Raw genomic sequence first — 25,717 nt, 5'->3', positions numbered from 1 at the left:
TCGGGGGTTTCCACTGTTTAGGCACATCAGGGGCTCTCCAAACGCGACATGGGTTCCGATCTCAATTCCAGCCAATTTTGCATTGAAAAGTCAAACGGCGCTCCTTCCCTTCCGAGCTCTGCCATGCACTCAAACAGTGGTTTACCCCTATATATGGGGTATCAGCGTACTCAGGACAAATTGAACACCAACTTTTGGGGTCCAATTTGTCCTGCTACCCTTGGGAAAATAAATAATTGGGGGCAAAAAGATAATTTTTGTGAAAAAAGAGACGTTTTTTTAACGGCTCTACATTATAAACTTCTGTGAAGTACTTGGGGGTTCAAAGTGCTCACCACACATCTAGATTAGTTCCCTAGGGGGGTCTACTTTCCAAAATAGTGTCACTTCTGGGGGGTTTCCACTGTTTAGGCACATCAGAGGCTCTCCTAACGCGACATGGTGTCCGATCTCAATTCCAGCAAATTTTACATTGAAAAGTCAAATGGCGCTCCTTCCCTTCCGAGCTCTGCCATGTGCCCAAACAGTGGTTTACCCCCACATATGGGGTATCGGAGTACTCAGGACAAATTGTACAACGACTTTTGTGGTCCAATTTCTCCTGTTACCCTTGGTAAAATAAAACAAATTGGATCTGAAGTAAAAAAGTTTGTGAAAAAAGTTAAATGTTCAATTTTTTTTAAACAATCCAAAAATTCCTGTGAAGCACCTGAAGGGTTAATAAACGTTTTGAATGTGGTTTTGAATACCTTAAGGGGTGCAGTTTTCAAAATGGTGTCAATTTTGACATTTTCTGTCATATAGACCCCTCAAAGTCACTTCAAGTGTGAGGTGGTCCCTAAAAAAAATGGTTTTGCAAATTTTGTTATTAAAATGAGAAATCGCCGGTCAATTTTTAACCGTTATAACTTCCTAACAAAAAAAAATTATGTTTCCAAAATTGTGCTAATGTAAAGCAGACATGTGTTTAATGCTATTTTTTTAACTAATTTGTATGATATGTCTCTTTAGTTTAAGGGCATAAAAACTAAAAGTTTTAAATTTGCAAAATTTTCAAAATTTTCGCCAAATTTCCATTTTTTTTCACAAATAAACACAAGTCAAATCGAAGAAATTTTACCACTATCATAAAGTACAATATGTCGCGAGAAAACAGGCTCAGAATTACCAGGATCCATTGAAGCAATTCAGAGTTATGACCTCATAAAGTGACAGTGGTAAGAATTGAAAAAAAATGGCCTGGTCAGGAAGTTGAAAACAGGCTTCAGGAAGAAGGGGTTAAGGCAGGGGTGTCAAACTGCATTCCTCGAGGGCCGCAAACCATGCGTGTTTTCAAGATTTCCTTAGCTTTGCACAAGGTACTGTAATCATGATGTGTGGAGGTGATTAAATTATCACCTGTGCAGTACAAGGAAATCCTGAAAACATGACCTGTTTGCAGCCCTTGAGAATTGCAGTTTGACACCTCTGGGTTAAGGTGCAAACAATTTTCAAGTCCCTCAGTATGGATGTAGTGCAATTAATTGTGCAATTAAGATTCAAATAGTGTCAAGTCAATTAATAATGTTATAACAGCAGCAACCATGCGAGGGACCTGTCATACAGTTAGGGCCAGAAATATTTGGACAGTGACACAAGTTTTGTTATTTTAGCTGTTTACAAAAACATGTTCAGAAATACAATTATATATATAATATGGGCTGAAAGTGCACACTCCCAGCTGCAATATGATAGTTTCCACATCCAAATCGGAGAAAGGGTTTAGGAATCATAGCTCTGTAATGCATAGCGTCCTCTTTTTCAAGGGACCAAAAGTAATTGGACAATGGACTCTAAGGGCTGCAATTAACTCTGAAGGCGTCTCCCTCGTTAACCTGTAATCAATGAAGTAGTTAAAAGGTCAGGGGTGGATTCCAGGTGTGTGGTTTTGCATTTGGAAGCTGTTGCTGTGAGCAGACAACATGCGGTCAAAGGAACTCTCAATTGAGGTGAAGCAGAACATCCTGAGGCTGAAAAAAAAGAAAAAATCCATCAGAGAGATAGCAGACATGCTTGGAGTAGCAAAATCAACAGTTGGGTACATTCTGAGAAAAAAGGAATTGACTGGTGAGCTTGGGAACTCAAAAAGGCCTGGGCGTCCACGGATGACAACAGTGGTGGATGATCGCCGCATACTTAATTTGGTGAAGAAGAACCCGTTCACAACATCAACTGAAGTCCAGAACACTCTCAGTGAAGTAGGTGTATCTGTCTCTAAGTCAACAGTAAAGAGAAGACTCCATGACAGTAAATACAAAGGGTTCACATCTAGATGCAAACCATTCATCAATACCAAAAATAGACAGGCCAGAGTTAAATTTGCAGAAAACACCTCAAGAAGCCAGCTCAGTTCTGGAAAAGTATTCTATGGACAGATGAGACAAAGATCAACCTGTATCAGAATGATGGGAAGAAAAAAAGTTTGGAGAAGAAAGGGAACGGCACATGATCCAAGGCACACCACATCCTCTGTAAAACATGGTGGAGGCAACGTGATGGCATGGGCATGCATGGCTTTCAATGGCACTGGGTCACTTGTGTTTATTGATGACATAAGAGCAGACAAGAGTAGCCGGATGAATTCTGAAGTGTACCGGGATATACTTTCAGCCCAGATTCAGCCAAATGCTGCAAAGTTGATTGGACGGCGCTTCATAGTACAGATGGACAATGACCCCAAGCATACAGCCAAAGCTACCCAGGAGTTCATGAGTGCCAAAAAGTGGAACATTCTGCAATAGCCAAGTCAATCTCCAGATCTAAACCCAATTGAGTATGCATTTCACTTGCTCAAATCCAGACTTAAGACGGAAAGACCCACAAACAAGCAAGACCTGAAGGCTGCGGCTGTAAAGGCCTGGCAAAGCATTAAGAAGGAGGAAACCCAGCGTTTGGTGATGTCCATGGGTTCCAGACTTAAGGCAGTGATTGCCTCCAAAGGATTTGCAACAAAATATTGAAAATAAAAATATTTTGTTTGGGTTATGTTTATTTGTCCAATTACTTTTGACCTCCTAAAATGTGGAGTGTTTGTAAAGAAATGTGTACAATTCCTACATTTTCTATCAGATATTTTTGTTCAACCCTTCAAATTAAACGTTACAATCTGCACTTGAATTCTGTTGTAGAGGTTTCATTTCAAATCCAATGTGGTGGCATGCAGAGCCCAACTTGCGAAAATCGTGTCACTGTCCAAATATTTCTTGCCCTAACTGCATGTATCCAGACCTGGAATCCTGTCATGCCAAACAGGTTTTTCTTCAGGTCTCTGTAAACAAATCAACTTTTAAGGCATACTTTAATTCGCAGCTCCTTTGAGAGCTTTATGTAAAAACAGTAGAAAGCACATAAAGAGGTGCCAACTATTTACAACAAAGTTTGTGAATCATTCACTGTCCATGATCCGAATGTCCTTTAAATAGTTAAACTTTTTAGTGCAAAAACCTTGGTCATGTAAAACAAAACTTTTAAACAGTTCACTTTTAACTATTTGCAGTCATATTATTTTTATTTACTTTGGCTGTCTCCAAAGTAATATTTGGCATTGGTTGCTTCCTGGCCTGGGAAGATCTTGAGCCAAAATTACACCTGGTAACAAGTATACGTCATGGATTTTGTACTCATGTACTGTCCGGTCAGGTCCTGCAATGGGGGTCTGCGTGGCCTGGGTACACGTGATCATTGGTGCTGTAGCCACTGCTGTCTCAGTTGTGGTTATGGTGCACACTTATTGATGGCCTTAGAGGCTGGTGTCACAGTGGGAGTGGTATTGGTGGTGGCCACTTTGGTGCTAGGTGGCGCTACTGGTGTCTTTGGTCTGGCCAGCTTTGGAGCAGTGTCCCTGAGCTTCTTCACATTTAAAGTGTACCACCCTTTGTCACAGAGATGTCTGAGGTATGTCACGTGATCACCAGGGTAGAGGTTCCTGTCCGGGTGTCCATCCCAGAGGTGGGATTCCACGTCCCTCCTATTGACAAAGACCTCAGCGTACAGGCCTGGCTCTTTGATAAATCCCCAGCCTCTTTTTAGCTTGAAGGCTATGACCGCGCCCTGCTTCAGCGGGGCCTGATTTGTCTGTCGGTCCTTGTGGGCCTGAGCCTTAGCGCATAGGTCCCTTTCATCAAAGGCTTTGCGCCGGGCCTGGTACTCCTTCTCCTTAGCCTCCCATTTACGGGCAAGTTGTTGTTGGTACTACTCCCAGCTCAGAACCTCTAGAACCTCTCCTTCCGTCTTTTCTGCCCCGGGGAACCCCATAAGATCAGTCCCAGGGTTCACCCAGCGGTATACAGTCCTTTCTGCGTAGATTTCTCCCGGCAGGCTGGTGAGCTGGATCGGGGCCTTCATAAAACTTCCCATCCCCATGGCCTGGTCCCATTCTCCCAGGATGTGAATCCGTCCAGATCCATAATGTGGTGGTGCAGCTAGCCGGCCCACAAGAAGTTCCTCGGCTACCGGGGCAGGGTCAGTGTTGTGAATTCTGCTCTTGGGCTCCCTCCGGTGGTTATGAGTGGTAGTGCTGCTGTCTTTGGATCGCAGCATTTATCAGGTGTGTCCACTTTTTGCAATTTAGACTGGGCTATTTAGCCTTGCTTTATCCTTTAGTCAGTGCCAGTTGTCCATTGTTTTTGGAGGAGTCACATCCATACCTGGTCTCTCCTGTTTGCTGTTCTTTTCTACAAAGATAAGTTCTGGCTTTGTTTTTGCTGTCCACAGGCTGTGGACCTTATAGTTCAGTGCATTTTCTTGTTTTGTCTTGTCCTGCTTTGTCTGTGAAGGATTTTTTGCAGCCAAGCTGTGTCTATGGAGATGCAGATTTACCCTCCATGTCTTTAGTCAGATGTGGAGATTTGTATTTTCTGTGGTGGATATTTTCTAGTGTTTTAATACTGACCGCATAGTACTCTGTCCTATTCTTTCTTTTTAGCTAGAATGGCCTCCTGTGCTAAATCCTGATTTCAGTCTGTGTATGTCTTTTCCCTCTCCTCTCACAGTCAATATTTGTGGGGGGCTGACTATTCTTTGTGGATTTCCTCTGAGGCAAGATAGTTTTCCTTTTCTTTCTCTAGGGTTAATTAGTCCTCCGGCTGTGTCGAGATGTCTAGGGAGTGTTAGGTACATCCCACGGCTACTTCTAGTTGTGGTGCTAAGTTCAGGGTCTGCGTTCAGTACAGGTACCACCTTCTCCAGAGTACGTCACATGCTGCTCCTAGGCCACCAGATCATAACAGGTCAGTTTCCTTACCTGCCGCTGCGGTGTCTCCAGTGCCGGTCTCCTCTGCTGGAATCAGGGGCTGTCAGATGGGACGCTGCTCCTGCAGTTTCACTCCCAGCACTGCCTTCAACCTGGTCTCAGCGCTCAGCTGCATCTGCAGGAGTTGGTCGCTCAACTCCTCCACTTCTGCTTGCAGGAACTCGGGGACTTCTCATGACTGCTCGCCGCGGCTTCCATCCTGGCGGCTAGGGGAATCCTCGGCTTCCACCCCACGCTCTGGGTCTGGGCTGCTCGCCATGTCTTCCTCCACATTCCTTGCTGCGTCCGCGCCCCTTTCCCCCTCTCTCCTGCGTGGGTGGAGCTTCTTCGTCCTCTTTCTCCCGCCATTCAGGATCAGGATGCAGATCTCAGTTGCTGATGGGCATGTCCACATGGTGCAGAAGTATTTGGAGGGGCGGCCATTATTTTGGCGCCACACAGTTAGTTCCCACCAACGATGGCACACCCTTCTTTTGCAGCATTCCTCATGGAGCTATAATGGCGGCAGTTTTGGCGGCAATTCACAATTAACAGTCTTTCAGTAGATCACAGTTAGGCACAGTCTTTTAGGCGCACATGACCCGATTCGCTGGGGCAGTCCATCCTGTTCATGACGCCAAGATGAGTCACCCGCCAGGACCGTGGGGTACTCGGTACCAGGTCCTGTACTCACAAGGGGGATGTCACGGTGGCTGTGACCCGTTCCGTGGCCCTGGGCACCCATGTAAAAGGGAAAGTCTTTAAAGGGGTTTTAGGAATAAAGTTTGTTCGTGACGCCACTTGTGGTATTTGGTCAGTGGGGATCAAGGTTGCTTTAAGGAGTCCTCTGGAGTGATGTTATGGCAGCTAGATTGTATAACTTCCCACAGGTGAAGTATATCCCCAGGGCTCCCGGTGTGTTGATGGAAGATGGTGAATGGTGCAGTAAAGAACGAGGACACAGGTTTGCAGTCTCTTTTCCTGGTTTACTGAAGACTTCAGGCAGCCACAGTCCAGGGCATCAGATCACGGGGCAGGCAGGGTTCGGCCGGCTTGGAAGCAAATCCAAAGTTCCCCTTACCAGGTGCAGTTAAAAGCCTTACTCTAGCGAGGTGGTGTTGTAGTCCCTTACTGCCTATGGCTTCTGATAAGGTCCTCACAGTTCTCTCTGTCCCCTATATGGGATAGGACAATACCTGTATGACAGGTAACTCAAGCCTTTTTACAGGGACTCTGTCACGCCCTGGGCTCTATGTGTTACTGTGTCTTCAGGTGCGTGTGGCGGACAGGTAACTTGCAGTTCAGCTGTCCTGCCTGTCTCTGCTGTAAGTCGTAGAGTCCCTTACAACCTTGGTGGTCCGGCTACTGGTTATCTGCGCTTCAGAGGGAGGCAGCGCCTTCGCAGCTGGTCTCCCCTGATATCACTCTCCTGTGCTTCGCTCTCCTGCATGCTCTCTGAACGATGTCCTTTCCATCTTATTTCTCTTTCTTTAGGAGCTGTAGCAACTCTGGATACACGGCTCCGTTTGTCTCTCCTCTTTCCTCTTTCTGCCAGGAGCTGCAGACCCCCAAGTCTGCTCAGCTATTCTCCTATCATACCAGCTCTGCCTAGCTGATGTTCATCGACCAGCTCCCTTCTGGCAATCTTTCTCTCTAGCAAATCTTTCTGCTTCCTTCCCTTCTGTCTCTCTGACAGGAACTGACTGTAGGGAAGTTTAACCTAAACCAGGCTTAGAGCTCCCCCTTCTGGCCTGGAGTGTGAACATGTTGTGTGCATTGTGGTTACCTGATAAACTAGATCTTTCATCGCTTCCAAACGTAACATCACTCTCCCCGTGAAGAAAGCAATGTTACTGTGAAGACCAGGACCCTGGGGCACCACACATGCCCTGGCACCTGTCACCACACAGTAACACACACCAGCTCCCTCACTATACTCAATCTTTAGATGCTATTTGCACAGCTGATGTGGTCAGGCAGTAATTCTTAAAGGTACAGTGCTGCTCCAGTCTATGCTTATAGCACTGTATAGAAGAAATACTATGTGGACTAAGAGAAAATGAGTATTCATGGTGAACATATGTGTTTTTATGTGAGTTTGTAAGAAAACTGTTATGGACAAGAGATTTATCCAGCATAAAGTTTGATGCTGGCTATAATGACATATACTCTCATCTCTACTTGCTGGAACTAGATGCGTTCTTGCAAAGCAGTATCTATGGTTTCTAATGTTAATAATTTAAGAGGGTCTTATGAGCTCAATAAATTCTCATCTAAATGTTAAACCATTGTCTTTCAGTTCTGTTTGGATCTTGGTTTGAACATGTGAAAGGCTGGATAAAAATGAAAGATGACAGCAGATTCTTCTTTGTTACATACGAGGAGCTCTTACAGGTAGTAATACTCTATAGGGCGGCATAAAGTGTCAGTGGGGTTTCTGGTTAGAACTAACTGCCTACACCATGTTCCAAATTATGCAAATGATATTTTTCTCAGATTTTCCTAAATGGTCGGTGCAAATGACAATCAGTCTAATAAAAGTCATCACCCATTAGAGCATACAGCGAATTTTATTGAAGAAACCTCCCAATGATAACAGTATAATCTCCAAAATGAATAAAAACTCAAAATGCACTGTTCCAAACTATTAGGCACAGTAGAATTTCTAAACATTTGATTTGTTTTAACCCCTTTACCCCCAAGGGTGGTTTGCACGTCAATGACCAGGCCAATTTTTACAATTCTGACCACTGTCCCTTTATGAGGTTATAACTCCGAAACGCTTCAACGGATCCTGGTGATTCTGACATTGTTTTCTCGTGACATATAGTACTTCATGATAGTGGTAAAATTTCTTTGATAGTACCTGCGTTTATTTGTGAAAAAAACGGAAATTTGGCTAAAATTTTGAAAATTTCGCAATTTTCAAACTTTGAATTTTTATGCAATTAAATCAGAGAGATATGTCACACAAAATACTTAATAAGTAACATTTCCCACATGTCTCCTTTACATCAGCATAATTTTGGAACCAATTTTTTTTTTTGTTAGGGAGTTATAAGGGTTAAAAGTTGACCAGCAATTTCTCATTTTTACAACACCATTTTTTTTTAGGGACCACGTCTCATTTGAAGTCATTTTGAGGGGTCTATATGATAGAAAATGCCCAAGTGTGACACCATTCTAAAAACTGCACCCCTCAAGGTGCTCAAAACCACATTCAAGAAGTTTATTAACCCTTCAGGTGTTTAATAGGAATTTTTGGAATGTTTAAATAAAAATTAACATTTAACTTTTTTACACAAAAAATTTACTTCAGCTCCAATTTGTTTTATTTTACCAAGGGTAACAGGAGAAAATGGACCCCAAAAGTTGTTGTCCAATTTGTCCTGAGTACGCTGATACCCCATATGTGGCAGTAAACCACTGTTTGGGCGCATGGGAGAGCTCGGAAGGGAAGGAGCGCCGTTTGACTTTTCAATGCAAAATTGACAGGAATTGAGATGGGACGCCATGTTGCGTTTGGAGAGCCACTGATGTGCCTAAATATTGAAACCCCCCACAAGTGACACCATTTTGGAAAGTAGACCCCCTAAGGAACTTATCTGGATGTGTCGTGAGCACTTTGACCAACCAAGTGCTTCACAGAAGTTTATAATGCAGAACGGTAAAAATAAAAAATCATATTTTTTCACAAAAATTATATTTTTGCCCCCAATTTTTTATTTTTCCAAGGATAAGAGAAGAAATTGGACCTCAAAAGTTGATGTCCAATTTGTTCTGAGTACGCTGATACCCCATATGTGGCAGTAAACCACTGTTTGGGCGCATGGGAGACCTCGGAAGGGAAGGAGCGCCGTTTGACTTTTCAATGCAAAATTGACAGAAATTGAGATGGGACGCCATGTTGCGTTTAGAGAGCCACTGATGTGCCTAAACATTGAAACCCCCCACAAGTGACACCATTTTGGAAAGTAGACCCCCTAAGGAACTTATCTAGAGGTGTGGTGAGCACTTTGACCCACCAAGTGCTTCACAGAAGTTTATAATGCAGAACCGTAAAAATAAAAAATCATATTTTTTCACAAAAATTATATTTTTGCCCCCAATTTTTTATTTTTCCAAGGGTAAGAGAAGAAATTGGACGTCAAAAGTTGTTGTCCAATTTGTCCTGAGTACGCTGATACCCCATATGTGGCAGTAAACCACTGTTTGGGCGCATGGGAGAGCTCGGAAGGGAAGGAGCGCCGTTTGACTTTTCAATGCAAAATTGACAGGAATTGAGATGGGACGCCATGTTGCGTTTGGAGAGCCACTGATGTGCCTAAACATTGAAACCCCCCACAAGTGACACCATTTTGGAAAGTAGACCCCCTAAGGAACTTATCTGGATGTGTGGTGAGCACTTTGACCCACCAAGGGCTTCACAGAAGTTTATAATGCAGAGCCATAAAAATAAAACAAAATTTTTTTCCCACAAAAATTATTTTTTAGCCCCCAGTTTTGTATTTTCCCTAGGGTAACAGGAGAAATTGGACCCCAAAAGTTGTTGTCCAATTTGTCCTGAGTACGCTGATACCCCATATGTGGTGGGGAACCACCGTTTGGGCACATGGGAGGGCTCGGAAGGGAAGGAGCGCCATTTGGAATGCAGACTTAGATGGAATGGTCTGCAGGCGTCACATTGCGTTTGCAGAGCCCCTAATGTACCTAAACAGTAGAAACCCCCAACAAGTGACACCATTTTGGAAAGTAGACCCCCTAAGGAACTCATCTTGATGTGTTGTGAGAGCTTTGAACCCCCAAGTATTTCACTACAGTTTATAACGCAGAGCCGTTCAAATAAAAAATATTTTTTTTTCCACAAAAATTATATTTTAGCCCCCAGTTTTGTATTTTTCCAAGGTTAGCAGGAGAAATTGGACCCTAAATGTTGTTGTCCAATTTGTCCTGAGTACGCTGATACCCGATATGTGGGGGGGAACCACCGTTTGGGCTCATGGGAGGGCTCGGAAGGGAAGGAGCATCATTTGGAATGCAGACTTAGATGGATTGGTCTGCAGGCGTCACATTGCGTTTGCAGAGCCCCTAATGTACCTAAACAGTAGAAACCCCCCACAAGTGACCCCATATTGGAAACTAGACCCCTCAATGAACTTATCTAGATGTGTTGTGAGAACTTTGAACCCCCAAGTGTTTCACTACAGTTTATAACGCAGAGCCGTGAAAATAAAAAATCTTTTTGTTTTCCCACAAAAAATTATTTTTTAGCCCCCAGTTTTGTATTTTCCCAAGGGTAACAGGAGAAATTGGTCCACAAAAGTTGTTGTCCAATTTGTCCTGAGTACGCTGATACCCCATATGTGAGGGAAAACCCCTGTTTGGGCCACAGGAGAGCTCGGAAGGGAAGGAGCACTGTTTTACTTTTTCAACGCAGAATTGGCTGGAATTGAGATCGGACGCCATGTCGTGTTTGGAGAGCCCCTGATGTGCCGAAACAGTGGAAACCCCCCAATTATAACTGAAACCCTAATCTAAACACACCCCTAACCCTAATTCCAACGGTAACCCTAACCACACCTCTAACCCTGACACACCCCTAACCCTAATCCCAACCCTATTCCCAACTGTAAATGTAATCTAAACCCTAACCCTAACTTTAGCCCCAACCCTAACTGTAGCCCCAACCCTAACCCTAGCCCTAACCCTAACCCTAGCCCTAACCCTAACCCTAACCCTAGCCCTAACCCTAACCCTAGCCCTAACCCTAGCCCTTTATTTTTCCCTAACTAAGGGGGTGATGAAGGGGGGTTTGATTTACTTTTATAGCGAGTTTTTTAGCGGATTTTTATGATTGGCAGCCGTCAAACACTGAAAGACCCTTTTTATTGCAAAAAATATTTTTTGCAATACCACATTTTGAGAGCTATAATTTTTCCATATTTTGGTCCACAGAGTCATGTGAGGTCTTGTTTTTTGCGGGACGAGTTGACGTTTTTATTGAAAACATTTTCGGGCACGTGACATTTTTTGATCGCTTTTTATTCCGATTTTTGTGAGGAAGAATGACCAAAAACCAGCTATTCATGAATTTCTATTGGGGGAGGCGTTTATACCGTTCCGCGTTTGGTAAAATTGATAAATCAGTTTTATTCTTCGGGTCAGTACGATTACAGCGATACCTCATTTATATCATTTTTTTATGGTTTGGCGCTTTTATACAATAAAAACTATTTTACAGAAAAAATAATTATTTTTGCATCGCTTTATTCTCAGGACTATAACTTTTTTACTTTTTTGCTGATGATGCTGTATGGCAGCTCGTTTTTTGCGGGACAATTTGACGCTTTCAGCGGTACCATGGTTATTTATATCTGTCCTTTTGATCGCATGTTATTCCACTTTTTGTTCGGCGGTATGACAATAAAGCGTTGTTTTTTGCCTCGTTTTTTTTTTTTTCTTACGGTGTTTACTGAAGGGGTTAACTAGTGGGACAGTTTTATAGGTCGGGTCGATACGGACGCGGCGATACTAAATATGTGTACTTTTATTGGGTTGTTTTTTTTATTTAGATGAAGAAATGTATTTATGGGAATAATATATTTTTTTTTTTCATTATTTTGGAATATTTTTTTTTATTTTTTTTACACATTTGGAAAAATTTTTTTTTACTTTTTTACTTTGTCCCGGGGGGGACATCACAGATCAGTGATCTGACAGTTTGCACAGCACTCTGTCAGATCACTGATCTGACTTGCAGCGCTGCAGCCTTCACAGTGCCTGCTCTGAGCAGGCTCTGTGAAGCCACCTCCCTCCCTGCAGGACCCGGATCCGCGGCCATCTTGGATTCGGGGCTGGAGGGAGCAGGGAGGGAGGTGAGACCCTCGCAGCAACGCGATCACATCGCGTTGCTGCGGGGGGCTCAGGGAAGCCCGCAGGGAGCCCCCTCCCTGCGCGGTGCTTCCCTGCACCGCCGGCACATCGCGATCATGTTTGATCGCGGTGTGCCAGGGGTTAATGTGCCGGGGGCGGTCCGTGACCGCTCCTGGCACATAGTGCCGGATGTCAGCTGCGATAAGCAGCTGACACCCGGCCGCGATCGGCGGCGCTCCCCCCGTGAGCGCGGCCGATCGGCTATGACGTACTATCCCGTCCAGGGTCAGATAAGCCCAGGGCACCTCGACGGGATAGTACGTCTAAGGTCACAGAGGGGTTAAAGAACTGAAAATGCTCATTTGTGGAATTTGCAGCATAAGGCTATGTGCACACGTTCAGGATTTTCACTTTTTTTTCGTGATAAAAACCGCATAGATATGCATCCTATCATTTAGAATGCATTCTGTAATTTTTATGCACATGATGCGTTTTTTTAAAGTGAAAAAAATGCATCGCGGTAAAAAAAAGCAGCATGTTCATTAACTTTGCGGATTTTTCCAGTTTTTCCCGTAATTTAAAGCATTGGGAAATAACGAGAAAAAAATGTGAAAAAAAACCCACAAAAAACATGTAAAAAACACATATAAAACGCGAAAAAAACGCATGCAAATTTCTGGCAGAAATGTGCGGTTTTTGTCAGGACGTCACATTCACTGAACAAAAAAGCTATTTAACTCCAAAACATCCTAACAGGCCAAGTTACATGTTAACATAGGAACCCTTCTTTGATATCACCTTCACAATTCTTGCATCCATTGAACTTGTGAGTTTTTGGAGTGTTTCTGCTTGTATTTCTTTGCATGATGTCAGAATAGCCTCCCAGAGCTGCTGTTTTGATGTGAACTGCCTCCCACCCTCATAGATCTTTTGCTTGATGATACTCCAAAGGTTCTCTATAGGGTTGAGGTCAGGTGAAGATGGTGGCCACACCATGAGTTTTTCTCCTTTTATGCCCATAGCAGCCAATGACTCAGAGGTAGTGTTGAGCGATACCGTCCGATACTTGAAAGTATCGGTATCGGATAGTATCGGCCGATACCCGAAAAATATCGGATATCGCCGATACCGATATCCGATACCAATACAAGTCAATGGGACATCAAGTATCGGAAGGTATTCTCATGGTTCCCAGGGTCTGAAGGAGAGGAAACTCTCCTTCAGGCCCTGGGATCCATAGGGATGTGTAAAATAAAGAATTAAAATAAAAAATATTGATATGCTCACCTCTCCGGCGGCCCCTGGACTTCACGCTGCTAACCGGGAGGCTTCTTTGTTTAAAAAGCGCGCCTTTCGGACCGGTGAATGACGTCCCGGCTTCTGATTGGTTGCGTGCCGCCCATGTGACCGGCACGCGACCAATCAGAGGCCGCGACGTCATTCGCAGGTCCTCAATTCCTAGAATTAGCAGTTTTGTGAATGAGAATGACGTCGCGGCTTCTGATTGGCCGCGTGCCGGTCACATGGGCGGCACACGGCCAATCAGAAGCCGCGACGTCATTCTCATCTCACCGGTCCGAAAGGCGCGCTTTTTAAACAAAAAAGCCTCCCGGATAGCAGCGTGAAGTCCAGGGGCCGCCGGAGAGGTGAGCATATCAATATTTTTTATTTTAATTCTTTATTTTCCACATCCCTATTGATTCGATACCGATACCCGATATCACAAAAATATCGGATCTCGGTATCGGAATTCCGATACCGCAAATATCGGCCGATACCCGATACTTGCGGTATCGGAATGCTCAACACTACTCAGAGGTATTCTTTGCAGCATGAGATGGGGCATTTTCATGCATGAAGATGATTTTGCTACTGAAGACACGTTTCTGCTTTTTATACCATGGAAGAAAGTTGTCAGTCAGAAACTCTATATACTTTGCAGAGGTCATTTTCACACTGTTAGGAACCTTAAAGGGCCCAACCAGCTGTTTCCCCATGATTCCGGCCCAAAACATTTGGAACACAGTGTAGTTGTATGTCTCTGGCATTTATATCTCAGAATATAGGGAACCAAGGATAAAAACAAAATGAGGAAATACCCTGTAATAAGTAAATAGTACTAGTGCATGGAAATAACATAGGGTACTTGGTTAACACTGTTTTGATCAAAAAAGCATAAAGGCCATCACAAAGCAAGTAGGTGTACCCAATTAGAACCATACCTAACTCTTGTAGTTCACCTCATTATGTGTCAGCACATTTTCAATAGATAAGGGCGGAATAGGATCAGGTCCCGATTGTGCAGCCTCTGTCTGTGGGAAGCTATATCAGCAAAATGGACAGTCCAATAAGGGGGAGCCATGCCCCTGTACAAAAAACTGAGTAAAAAAAAAAAGCCAGAGTGCATGTTGGTGTAAGGGTACCGTTACACTATACGATTTACCAACGATCACGACCAGCGATACGACCTGGCCGTGATCGTTGGTAAGTCGTAGTGTGGTCGCTGGAGAGCTGTCACACAGACAGCTCTCCAGCGACCAACGATTCCAAGGTCCCCGGGTAACCAGGGTAAACATCGGGTTACTAAGTGCAGGGCCGCGCTTAGCAACCCGATGTTTACCCTTGTTACTAGCGTAAAAAAAACCAAACACTACATACTTACATTCCGGTGTCTGTCCCTTGCCGTCTGCTTCCCGCACTGACTGACTGCCGGCCGTAAAGTGAAAGCAGAGCACAGCGCGCTGTGCTTTGCTTTCACTTTACGGCCGGCAGTCAGTCAGTGCGGGAAGCAGACAGCAAGGGACCTGACGGACACCGGAATGTAAGTATGTACTGTTTTTTTTTTTTTACATTTACGATGGTAACCAGGATAAACATCGGGTTACTAAGCGCGGCCCTGCGCTTAGTAACCCGATGTTTACCCTGGTTACAAGCGAACGCATCGCTGGATCGGTGTCACACACACCGATCCAGCAATGACAGCGGGAGATCCAGCGACGAAAGAAAGTTCCAAACGATCTGCTGCGACGTGCGATTCTCAGCAGGGTTCCTGATCGCTGCTGCGTGTCAGACACAGCGATATCGTATGGATATCGCTGGAACATCACAGATCGTACCGTCGTAGCGACAAAAGTGCCACTGTGAGACGGTACCCTAAGTGCAATGCATAGGTAGGCTCTCACACTGTGGCCTTTTAAGAGACTGAACCTAAGGTAAAAACAAAATGAGCAAGTACCTTGTGATAGGTAAAGGAATAGTGATAAAACATTAAGAGGTGGACTTGCTAGTGTGTTTTCAATAATTGCTCTGCTGCATAACCAAAGTGTGCTTCAGCTTGAGAACACCAACAGATGGCAGGACATTCTCCTTCAGGATTTTTTGTTAGACAGTAGTGATGAGCGAGTATGATCATCGGTATTCGGCGAGTAATAAAGTACTCGCTGTAGTCAGAAAATAGCGAGTATTTCACTACTCGCCTCGTACTACTGTCATTGACACATATATATATTATTTATATTTCATAGAGCGTTAGATAGCAGAAAAGCCGATAATTCAATTGTCATAATCATTGCAGAACCCGACAGGATATGAGACATGGTTTACATACAGTAAACCATTGCATATCCATTATATTTTTCTAAGTCCCTCACTAATAATGTTAGTAGTATGTGTGTGTAAAATTTGGGAGCTGTAGGGGTTAAATCAAATGATTAATTAACGGAAAAAACTAGTGTGGGCTCCCGCGCAATTTTCTCCGCCAGAGAGGGAAAGCCAGTGACTGAGGGCAGATATTAATAGCTTAGAGAGGGACCATGTTTATTGTCCCCCCCCGGAAAAAAACATCTGCCCCCAGCCATCCCATAAGAGGCACATCTGTAAGATATGCCTATTCTGGCACTTAGCCTCTTTTTTCCCACTGCCCTGTGGCAATGGCATATGGGGTAATAAGGGGTTAATGCCACCTTGCTATTGTAAGGTGACAGTAGGCCTGGTTAATAATGGAGAGGTGTCAATAAGACACCTATCCATTATTAATCCAATAGTCTGAAAGGTTTAAAAATACACACACATGAAGAATAAAGTATTTTAAGAAAGAAACACACAGGTTTTAAGTACATCTTTATTGTACACGCATTCCAACCAAAGCCCTCGCTCTCCAGTACAAAAATCCAAAATAAAAAAGCAACAATATCCCATACCTATCCGCCGAACAGTCAAGTACATCTCAAGGTGTTAAATACATTTACAACTGGGAGCGCTGCTAATGTGGGTGCTCCCAGCTGTAAAAGACTGGGGAAAGAATGAAATGCAGGGAACGGAGCTTCAGTGATTCAGCTGTGCCATCACCAAAACTCCGCCCATGGCGGCATGAACTCATATGAACTCTGTAGTGTGTGAAAATATTCAGAAACTTTCCCACGCTACAGCTCATATGAGTTCATGCCACCAGGGGGCAGAGCTTTGGTTGCTTGATTTACAGCTGATAGACAGCTTGAATACATGAGAGGATTCCCTAGCAACCAAGCAACCCCCACATGTACTCAGGCTGGCTAGCAGCCGTAAATCAAGCAGCTGCGTCAACAAAAACTAAATCTCCGAGCAGTTACATCTGAGCTCATCACTTGTGGTAGTCAAGCTCAATTTTTGTGTTTTTTCTTTGTAGCAATGCATTCTGCGCAAGCCGGGGTGTGGCCACACTTTTCTGAGCTGGATATTGTATATAAAGCCCCCCCAGGCTGGTGTTCTACTGGTTGGGCCCAGTCCTGTTGTTCACACTCAGCATTGAGACATGGTTAGGTTTTTAATATTAGACAGTGTAGGACTGTCCTGATCAGAGTTACCTTGTTGTGGTGGGATGGTTTTTATGCTATTTTTGATCAAAAACAGTATTACTAAAATCTTTGTGTTATTTAGATGCACTTTTTGCTTTTTACTTATTTATAGCATGGTTTTTGCTCATTTTTTCTCTTGTAGGTTTTACATGTTTCTGGCCTATGTGAACATGCATTTATGTGCTGCATGTGTACGGACTTAAGTCAAGCTCAATTTTTGAGTTTTTTTCTGAGAACCACTGGTGACTGAACTGCTCCGAGCGTAGCCACTGAAACTGTGGGTTTTGCCGGCTGGTTATCTGTTGTGAATTCTGCTCTTGGGCTCCCTCCGGTGGTTATGAGTGGTAGTGCTGCTGTCTTTGGATCGCAGCATTTATCAGGTGTGTCCACTTGTTGCAATTTGGACTGGGCTATTTAGTCTTGCTTGATTCTTTAGTTAGTGCCAGTTGTCCATTGTTTTTGGAGGATTCACATCCCTACCTGGTCTCTCCTGTTTTGCTGTTCATTTCTACAAAGATGAGTTCTGGCTTTGTTTTGCTGTCCACATGCTGTGGACCTTATAGTTCAGTGCATTTTCATGTTTTGTCTTGTCCAGCTTGGTCTGTGTAAGGATTTTTTCTGCCAAGCTGTATCTCTGGAGATGCAGATATACCCTCCATGTCTTTAGTCAGATGTGGAGTTTTTGTATTTTCTGTGGTGGATATTTTCTAGTGTTTTAATACTGACCGCATAGTACTTTGTCCTATTCTTTCTTTTTAGCTAGAATGGCCTCCTTTGCTAAATCCTGATTTCAGTCTGCGTATGTCATTTCCCTCTCCTCTCACAGTCAATATTTGTGGGGGGCTGTCTATCCTTTGGGGATTTTCTCTGAGGCAAGATAGTTTTCCCGTTTCTATCTTTAGGGGAAGTTAGTCCTTAGGCTGTGTCGAGGGGCCTAGGGAGTGTTAGGTACATCCCACGGCTACTTCTAGTGCGGTGCTAAGTTCAGGGTCTGCGGTCACTACAGGTACCACCTTCTCCAGAGTACGTCTCATGCTGCTCCTAGGCCACCAGTTCATAACAGTTATCAAAACTACATGGGAAGCCACACCATTTTTTTAAATTATTTATTTACAGCGCAGGATCAGGCTAATGAATACACCCATCGCCTCTCCTGCTCTCACCGTTATTAGCAGCAGCAAGCATCGGATGATGGGAGCTGTATTCCCATCAGCTGATGCCAGTGACCGGAGGAAAACTTTATATCTTCGATTACAGCTGAGCACTCACGCTGTCTTTTGAACGTGTGGGAACCGTGGCTCTCTGACCAGTGGGGGTGATTTCACTGCCAATCAGAATCGGTGTTTGCCAGTCTTATAGTTTTTGCTGCCTGGTTTAAAGTTGGAGGTGTAGGTCATGTTTGGAATAGGTGTTGGGAGATTTATTCAGGAAATTGTTGCTTAGAATTTTGTTTGTGTGCACATCCTCATCCTATCCTATTTGGTTTCCCCTTCCTTTTACTCCCTTGTGTTTCACTCTGTTGATTGGTGAGTGTATTTTGTATGATTGACATTTTCATTTATCCCTGTCAGCCTTCCCTTGTTTGTCTGGTTAGTGTTATCCTATACACTTCAGCTTCCCATCTCCTTGGGTGGGGGAGGGGACAAATTAGGGTTGATATAGGAGAATATCAAGGTACATGAATCTGGCATCTCCACCTTCAGGAGTAATCCGGGAATGAGGGATAGATAGGACGTCCCTAGTTCTAGAGACCTGTTTAGCATCCACATTACCAAGGCACTGCGTGACAGATATTTTACCTGGGAGGTCCCCTTTACATATAGTTTCTTAAACCATCTGGAAAAAAAAAGGAAAGTTTGCTTATTAATTGTCTAAACAGCTAGTACTGTGATATGAATGATACACTATATTTGGGTGTAAAATAATTGTCATTTTTTCAGGATCTCCGTGGCTGTGTAGTGAGAATCTGTAAATTCTTAGGACAGGACTTAGATGATACACAAATTGACTTGGTTGTCGAACATTCAAGCTTCAAAGCCATGAAGGAAAATGTAATGTCAAATTGGACTCAATCTGAATTGATAGACAATTCAAAGGGATCCTTCTTGCGTAAAGGTAACTTTTATTCTTCAAGCACATTGCAGTCAATGGGGGCCCTTCTTCAAAGTGTTTTTGCAGCAAACTGGTGGAAAAGCTGCAATGTTTTATGCAAAGCAGAGTTACGCAAAAATGTTGTAAATTTTGACATTTTCAAAACAGGTTGAAGCTGCTCCGCCCAAATGGGCAGATCCAAGCTGGGATGGCTAGTGGCTATGCCCATCAAATTCTGAAAAAGTGCTTTTGTTTCTTTTGCCAAAAATGCTGTTCTAGTTCTTGGCAGAAGTAACATTTTTTGCGAGGCGCACAATACTAAGGTGTGCCAAAGTAATTAAAGTAAGTGCACCTCTTAATGTATTTGGCGCATCGTACTCCAGTGAGCCCTTCATAAATACTAGCCTGCACATCACCAGTCTTAATGAATCAGCCCCAATAACTCTGTAGCTAATAGCAGAGAAAATTAAGTAAGTGGACCTCAGTTATTACCTTTGATAACCCTTGTTTATGTAGAAATGAACTTAATATTTATCCCTTTTTGACGCTCTCAGTTTTTTTCACCCTTTTGATTTCACCTCAACATTTTTTCTTTACTTTTTTCACCAGCAATATGAATTTGTTTTTTTTGAAGGGCAAGCTGAAGTTTTTAATGGCATTTACAAAATATTGTATTAATAAAGTAATTGTGTCATTGACAAATCAGGTCACACGCAAAACAGAAAAATGACGTTTTAACCTCATCCTGCCACCAGTGTGCGACCCATACATTTTTTTTTATTTCTCCACCAATGGAGCTGAGTAATGACTCATTTTATTGCAAGACCAAGCTTTAGTTATTATTGATATTATTTGGTGTGCACACAACTATCTGATCACTTTTTATTCTATTGGGGGCAATGTGACTAAATACAGCAATTTTAGCATTTTTTTTTAGCTTTTTTTACAGAGTTCACAGTGCTGGATAAATAAAATTACACATTTTTTCATTATTATTATTATTATTTACAGAATGGGAAAGAAATGCATTTTTTTACATTTGTTTGCTTCCTTTTGAGGACTTGAACCTGTGAAATCCTTTGATGTTTAAGCATTGATCATGGTATCAAAACTTTAAATCTAGGTCAGGTTGGGACAGAAATTCAGCCCTGGCATTTGAGAACACACAGTAAACTTGTGGGGTGGTGAATGTGTAAAATGTTTGTACATTTGCAGATTGCTGTTGATTGAAGTGTACTGTATATCACATTTACAGAATGCAAGCTGCTGTAAAGCAAGAGCTACGCTATGTGAATTCGGGTTTCCTTTAGAAAATCTATATTGTACTTAATTGTAGTAGGGCTTTATTTTCTAATAGGAAGCCCCCCACCCTAGATAGGCTTCTACAGCTTTGGCAAAAAATAAGACCACCACAATAAAACCCTGTCATGGGCAGCCCAATCTCCAGACCTGAACCCCATTGAAAACCTCTGGAATGTAATCAAGAGGATGATGGATAGTCACAAGTCATCAAACAAAGAAGAACTGCTTACATTTTTGCGCCAGGAGCAGTGTGAAAGACTGGTGGAAAGCATGCCAAGATGCATAAAAGCTGTGATTAAAAAATGTTGGTTATTCCACAAAATATTGATTTCTGAACTCTTCCTGAGTTAAAACATTATTATTGTTGTTTCTAAATTATTATGAACTTGTTTTCTTTGCATTATGTGAGGTCTGAAAGCACTGGGTTATTTTTTTTAATTTTGAACATGTTTCTTTGTCAGAAAAAAATATTCTGAACTTATTGCTTGGAAATTCAGAAACATGTTGTCAGAAGTTTATATAATAAAAGAACAATTTACATTTTACTCAAAAACATACCTATAAAGAGAAAAATCAGACAAACTGAACATTTTGCAGTGGTATTTTAATTTTTGCCAGAGCTGTATAATTTCTTACATTTGCATATAATGATATATGAAGAACCGAAAAAAAACAAAACAAAAAAAGACCTAAAAGTATATGCTTTAATAACAATAATTAAAACTAGGAACCACTTAAATACCTCTGAGAGACAGGGAAATTGGGATAGAAAGATCATTCAGAGGGAGACTAGATGGATCTATTTAATGGAATCTGTCAGTCCTGGGGGCTTAAATGAGTAATTAAACTTTGGGTGTTTTATTTGAATCTGGTCAACACCGTATAGAAATATATGTCTTGCAGACGTTATATTGGTTCGCACAGACCATGACGTGATGTATTCATTTGTCACTGATAGTAGAGTGACTTTTCCATCTTTAATATCATTTTGGGACCATTTAGGTCTACCTTATTTTGCTATCGCGGTTTTTGAGACATGGACATGTTAAAGATATGTGAGTGATTTAATTATGTGGCACATTTTTTGCCATATACTATCTGGGGGCACTAAGCATGCTGTTCTGTGTGAAATACCTTTTACACTTGTGCCCACCGGATCTACAAGCGGAAGGGACATGTATTGGTCCCATTATAAGTGTAATTGTCGACTATGGGATGCTTATATCAGGCTGCCTATATTCGACTACATTGTAGAATTTATGAGGGTCGGCCTTGGTTTCTTGTAAGGTGGAATGCATACTGTGGTGTGTTATCGCTATATGCATCTGCGCAGTACTATCCTGCGCTTTGAGATACATGATCATGCGCATTAAGCCCTTTAGGTTTTGAGAAAAAAAAACACTCTTATACACCGGAAGAGGTTTGGATACTTCCGGGTGAAATACATCTCCGACAGTGGAACGCAGCTTGCGGTGCACCGCTGCCAGCTGCATCTGCGCAGTACTTTGAGAATCATGGGCATGCACACTTACTCCACCCGAATAGGAACGATGCTCCAGATCTGCACCGGAAGCAATTTGGATACTTCCGGGTGAAATGCACTTATAGTTGAAGCGCGCTCCCAAATCCATGACTTCCGGACTGCGTACAGCGTCTGCATCTCTCGCAGCCCATGCCTATCATTGGCATTCCCCTGATGAGCCCCGCTGGATTTCCTTTGGGACGAAATGCATCGGGATGAGACACTGTCTCCTTAAGATAAGTGTATTATAAACATACATGTGTGCTGCTGTGCTGGCTGTCTACCATTTTGTCTGCTGCACTATGTGAGCCATGTAGCATTACCGCGCTATCTCCTCTGACTGTGCATACCAGTGTGTGGGGATTCTGCCTGCATCTACTGACAGTGATGCCATTGACACGGATGGATCATGACATTTCTCTGGCGATGATGCCTTTACATATGCTATAAGGGTATGTTCACACGTTCCTGATTTCCATCCTTTTTTTTTCAGGACTGTTTTTTAAAAAACTGCAGCTCTTGGCAGTAAACGCAGGTCCTTTTTTTGGTCCTTTTTTTGTCCTTTTTTTGATGCGTTTTTTGATGCGTTTTTTGATCCTTTTTTTGATCCTTTTTTTTATGCAGTTTTCTATGCAGAGTCTGTGTGTTTTCTAGGAAGTTTTTTAGGGTTAAAATGGCTGAAAAGACCCCTAACCCTACCCCTAACCCTACCCCTACCCCTAACCCTACCCCTACCCCTAACCCTACCCCTAACCCTAACCCTACCCCTAACCCTACCCCTAACCTTAACCCTACCCCTAACCCTATTCTTACCTTAGTGGAAAAAAAAAATTCTTAATTTTTTTTTATTGTACCTACCTATGGGGGTGACAAAGGGGGGGGGGGGTGTCATGTACTATTTTTTTTTTATTTTGATCACTGAGATAGATTATATCTCAGTGATCAAAATGCACTTTGGAACAAATCTGCCATTTTGCAAGATGGCGGCGCCCAGGGAGAAGACGGCCGGACGGACACCGGACGCCGGTAAGTATAAGGGGGGGAGATTAGGGCACGGGGGGGGCATCGGAGCACTGGGGTGGGGGCATCGGAGCACGGGGCAGTGGGATTGGAGCACGGGGGGCGGGATCGGAGCACGGGGGGGCAGCCACACTCCACCCACGCACTTCCGCCCGCTTCCCCGCACTTCCTGCTGCAGCGGTTCTGCACCACAAACCGCAGTAAAACCCGCAGATATTTTTTTCATCTGCGGGTTTTACTGCGGGTTTGACCTCACAATGGAGGTCAATGGGTGCAGAACCGCTGCGGCTCCGAAAAAAGAAGTGACATGGTACTTCTTTTTTCCCGCAGCTATTCAGCGCGGCTTTTTTTTTTTTATTTTCCACATTGTGGGCACAGCAGTTCCTGTTTTCCATAGGGTACAATGTAATGTACCCTGCATGGAAAACAGCTGCGGACCCGCAGCGGGAAAATCGCGGCAATTCCGCATGAAAAAAAGGATCGTGTGAACATGGCCTAATTATGATTTTTTTCTGGCGGTGGTGCCATCAATTTTTGATCAGATCACTATACTTTTTTCTGGCGATGATGCCACTATTTGCTGACATTTACAGATTATTATATTTCTGGCGATGATGCCCTCATACACATCTGAATGAATTGACCTCTTTCTGGCGGTGATGCCACCATCTATTAATAGGAACTGATCACAACATTACTGGTAATGATGTTCATACCTTTTTGGCGGTGATGCCACCATTTGCATTTAACCATTTAACATGGTAGGAATGGCTCGCACATGACAAACCATTAATTAAATTGCAATATTGTGTATGCTTAATGGTTCTATTCCGGCAATGATGCCTATGCTATTCTGGTGGTGATGCTGATTTCCTCTGTGTGAATAATTTTTTGAGGCTCTCTGAGTATGACAAGTGTTTAACATTACTTTTACTTGTAGTAAGACGCTTTCTTCTAATAGGTGATTATAATAATTTTTTCTTAGCCTAAAGGCTACAACATGAAACGAGATGGGTTGCTCATGTAAATGATATACATTCTTTTTACCATCTGAGGTAATGAGCTAGTAGTTTATGTCTCTTTCCTGTACCAACTGAACTACATCTAGAAGGAAGAGTACATTGTGTTACAAAATATTCTTTATATTTCATCTCTGTAAATCACCTTATCTCTCAGTATTACTATCACTGAAAGTCTCAGGAATTCCTCAGAGTTCATTAAATCAAGCTCACCGGTGCCATTGATGCACCAATAGTCAGTACTAGCTGCAGCACGTTATTGTATTTATTCATTTTTTTCTGTTTTGTGGTGACTTTTGGGGTGCTGGCATTTGGTAGGGATACCTGTTAGGGTTTCTAGGGTCAGTCTACGTTGAGCGGGGGCGCCATTTCGTATCCCAGGGTGCCAACCTCCACTGCAAGGAAGGGAAATTTTTAGGGTTAGGCACCACTATCCTCCCTAGTCCTTTCCTTATATATATATTTTTTTTGTGTTTTATATTGCATTATTAGCAGATCCTGGCCCATAGGTTCCCTAGTATTGGTTTATAGAGGTAATTAAGTGATTGCTAGTTTTAATTATTGTTATTAAAGCATATACTTTTAGGTCTTTTTTTGTTTTTTTTCGGTTCTTCTTGTTGATTAGACCTAGGCCATTCTTTTTGGTTTTCTCCATATAATGATATAAATGAGAAAACTGGATTGGCAAGTCAAATTAAATATCATTTAGGGCTCGCTGGACCCCTGAGTACTTCCCTCATGTCCACAAAAATTGTCAATAGGGAGAGGTGACACTTATGGAAATGGTATAGAACCCACTTGGGGCACTCCTATAGAGGTGATGTCTGGGTGAAGTTGTAGGAACCCCGGTGATGTTAATGTGACTGGAAGCAACCAGACACACGTGTGAACTTGCAAACACAAAACTTCTTTACTGAATGAAATAATAAGTCTCTGGATGTAGTTCACACAATAGGACACATTCAGTGTTTTGCATATGAGAAAAAGCTTCGTCTCCTTTTGAAGCAGCAAGTTTAGGGCATCTCAGGGCAGCTGGAGCACAGTTCTCTTCACTTGAAAGTGGAGGAATTGTTCTAGGGAGCACAGTCCACGTAACACTGCTGATGGAGGGACCTTCATGGGTTGGCCTCCCGTGGAGACACACTAGTAGAATTGAGGTAACCATGCTTTTCGGCACCACCGTTCACTATTGCAGGGGCTAAGGCAGATAATTTGTGGTGTGGAAGTCATGTTGAATTGGTTCCTGATCTTGTTCAGCCTTATCTCTCCTGACTAGAGTTGAGCGACCTTGACCTTTTTAGAGTCGAGCCGGGTTTTGCGAAACCCGACTATGTCCAAAGTCGGGTCGAGTGAAATCGGCCGATTATGACGTAAAGTCGGGATCGACCGAAACACGAAACCCAATGCAAGTCAATGGGGCAGCATAGTCGGCAGTGAGTGGGGGCCAGGAAAACACCTAGAGTACCCATTTTAATGTCAAAACCATCCATTCTTCTTAATGAAGCTTGTCAAGCGTAATTTACCTTATAATAATTGGAAGGCATTTGAAATTGGGGGTCATTTGGCTAAAGTTGTGGGGGGTAGGGCTGGTTCAAGTAATTAGTGGGCCCAGGAAATCTGGACCACGTCACGGCAGTGGAGCAGGGAGAGGTAAGTATTTCAACTTTGCAAGTGCTGTGAACCTGAGCAAGCAGGGGGGGCCCACTCGTTGGCATTGGCACTGGCACAGGGCCCCTCAAAGTACAGCGGTGTGTTTGCACGGCGGGGGCGCCTCCCACCGGCAGCAACA

General features: G+C 43.1%; 1 protein-coding gene across 2 annotated transcripts in view; it reads left to right on the top strand.

Annotated features, from left to right (window-relative positions):
• Positions 1 to 25,717, top strand: part of LOC138650892 (sulfotransferase 2B1-like) — a 298,310-nt gene that overhangs the window by 257,472 nt on the left and 15,121 nt on the right. For both annotated transcript variants that reach the window (XM_069740750.1, XM_069740749.1), the window contains exons 5-6: positions 7,569 to 7,663; positions 18,915 to 19,089. In XM_069740750.1, coding sequence (XP_069596851.1) covers positions 7,569 to 7,663; positions 18,915 to 19,089 — 270 coding nt within the window. The remainder of the gene's footprint in view (positions 1 to 7,568; positions 7,664 to 18,914; positions 19,090 to 25,717) is intronic.

Source organism: Ranitomeya imitator, chromosome 10, assembly GCF_032444005.1.
Source record: "Ranitomeya imitator isolate aRanImi1 chromosome 10, aRanImi1.pri, whole genome shotgun sequence".
Taxonomy (NCBI): domain Eukaryota; kingdom Metazoa; phylum Chordata; class Amphibia; order Anura; family Dendrobatidae; genus Ranitomeya; species Ranitomeya imitator.
Note: the sequence above shows the minus strand (reverse complement) of the source record. Positions and strands in the feature narration are given on the sequence as shown.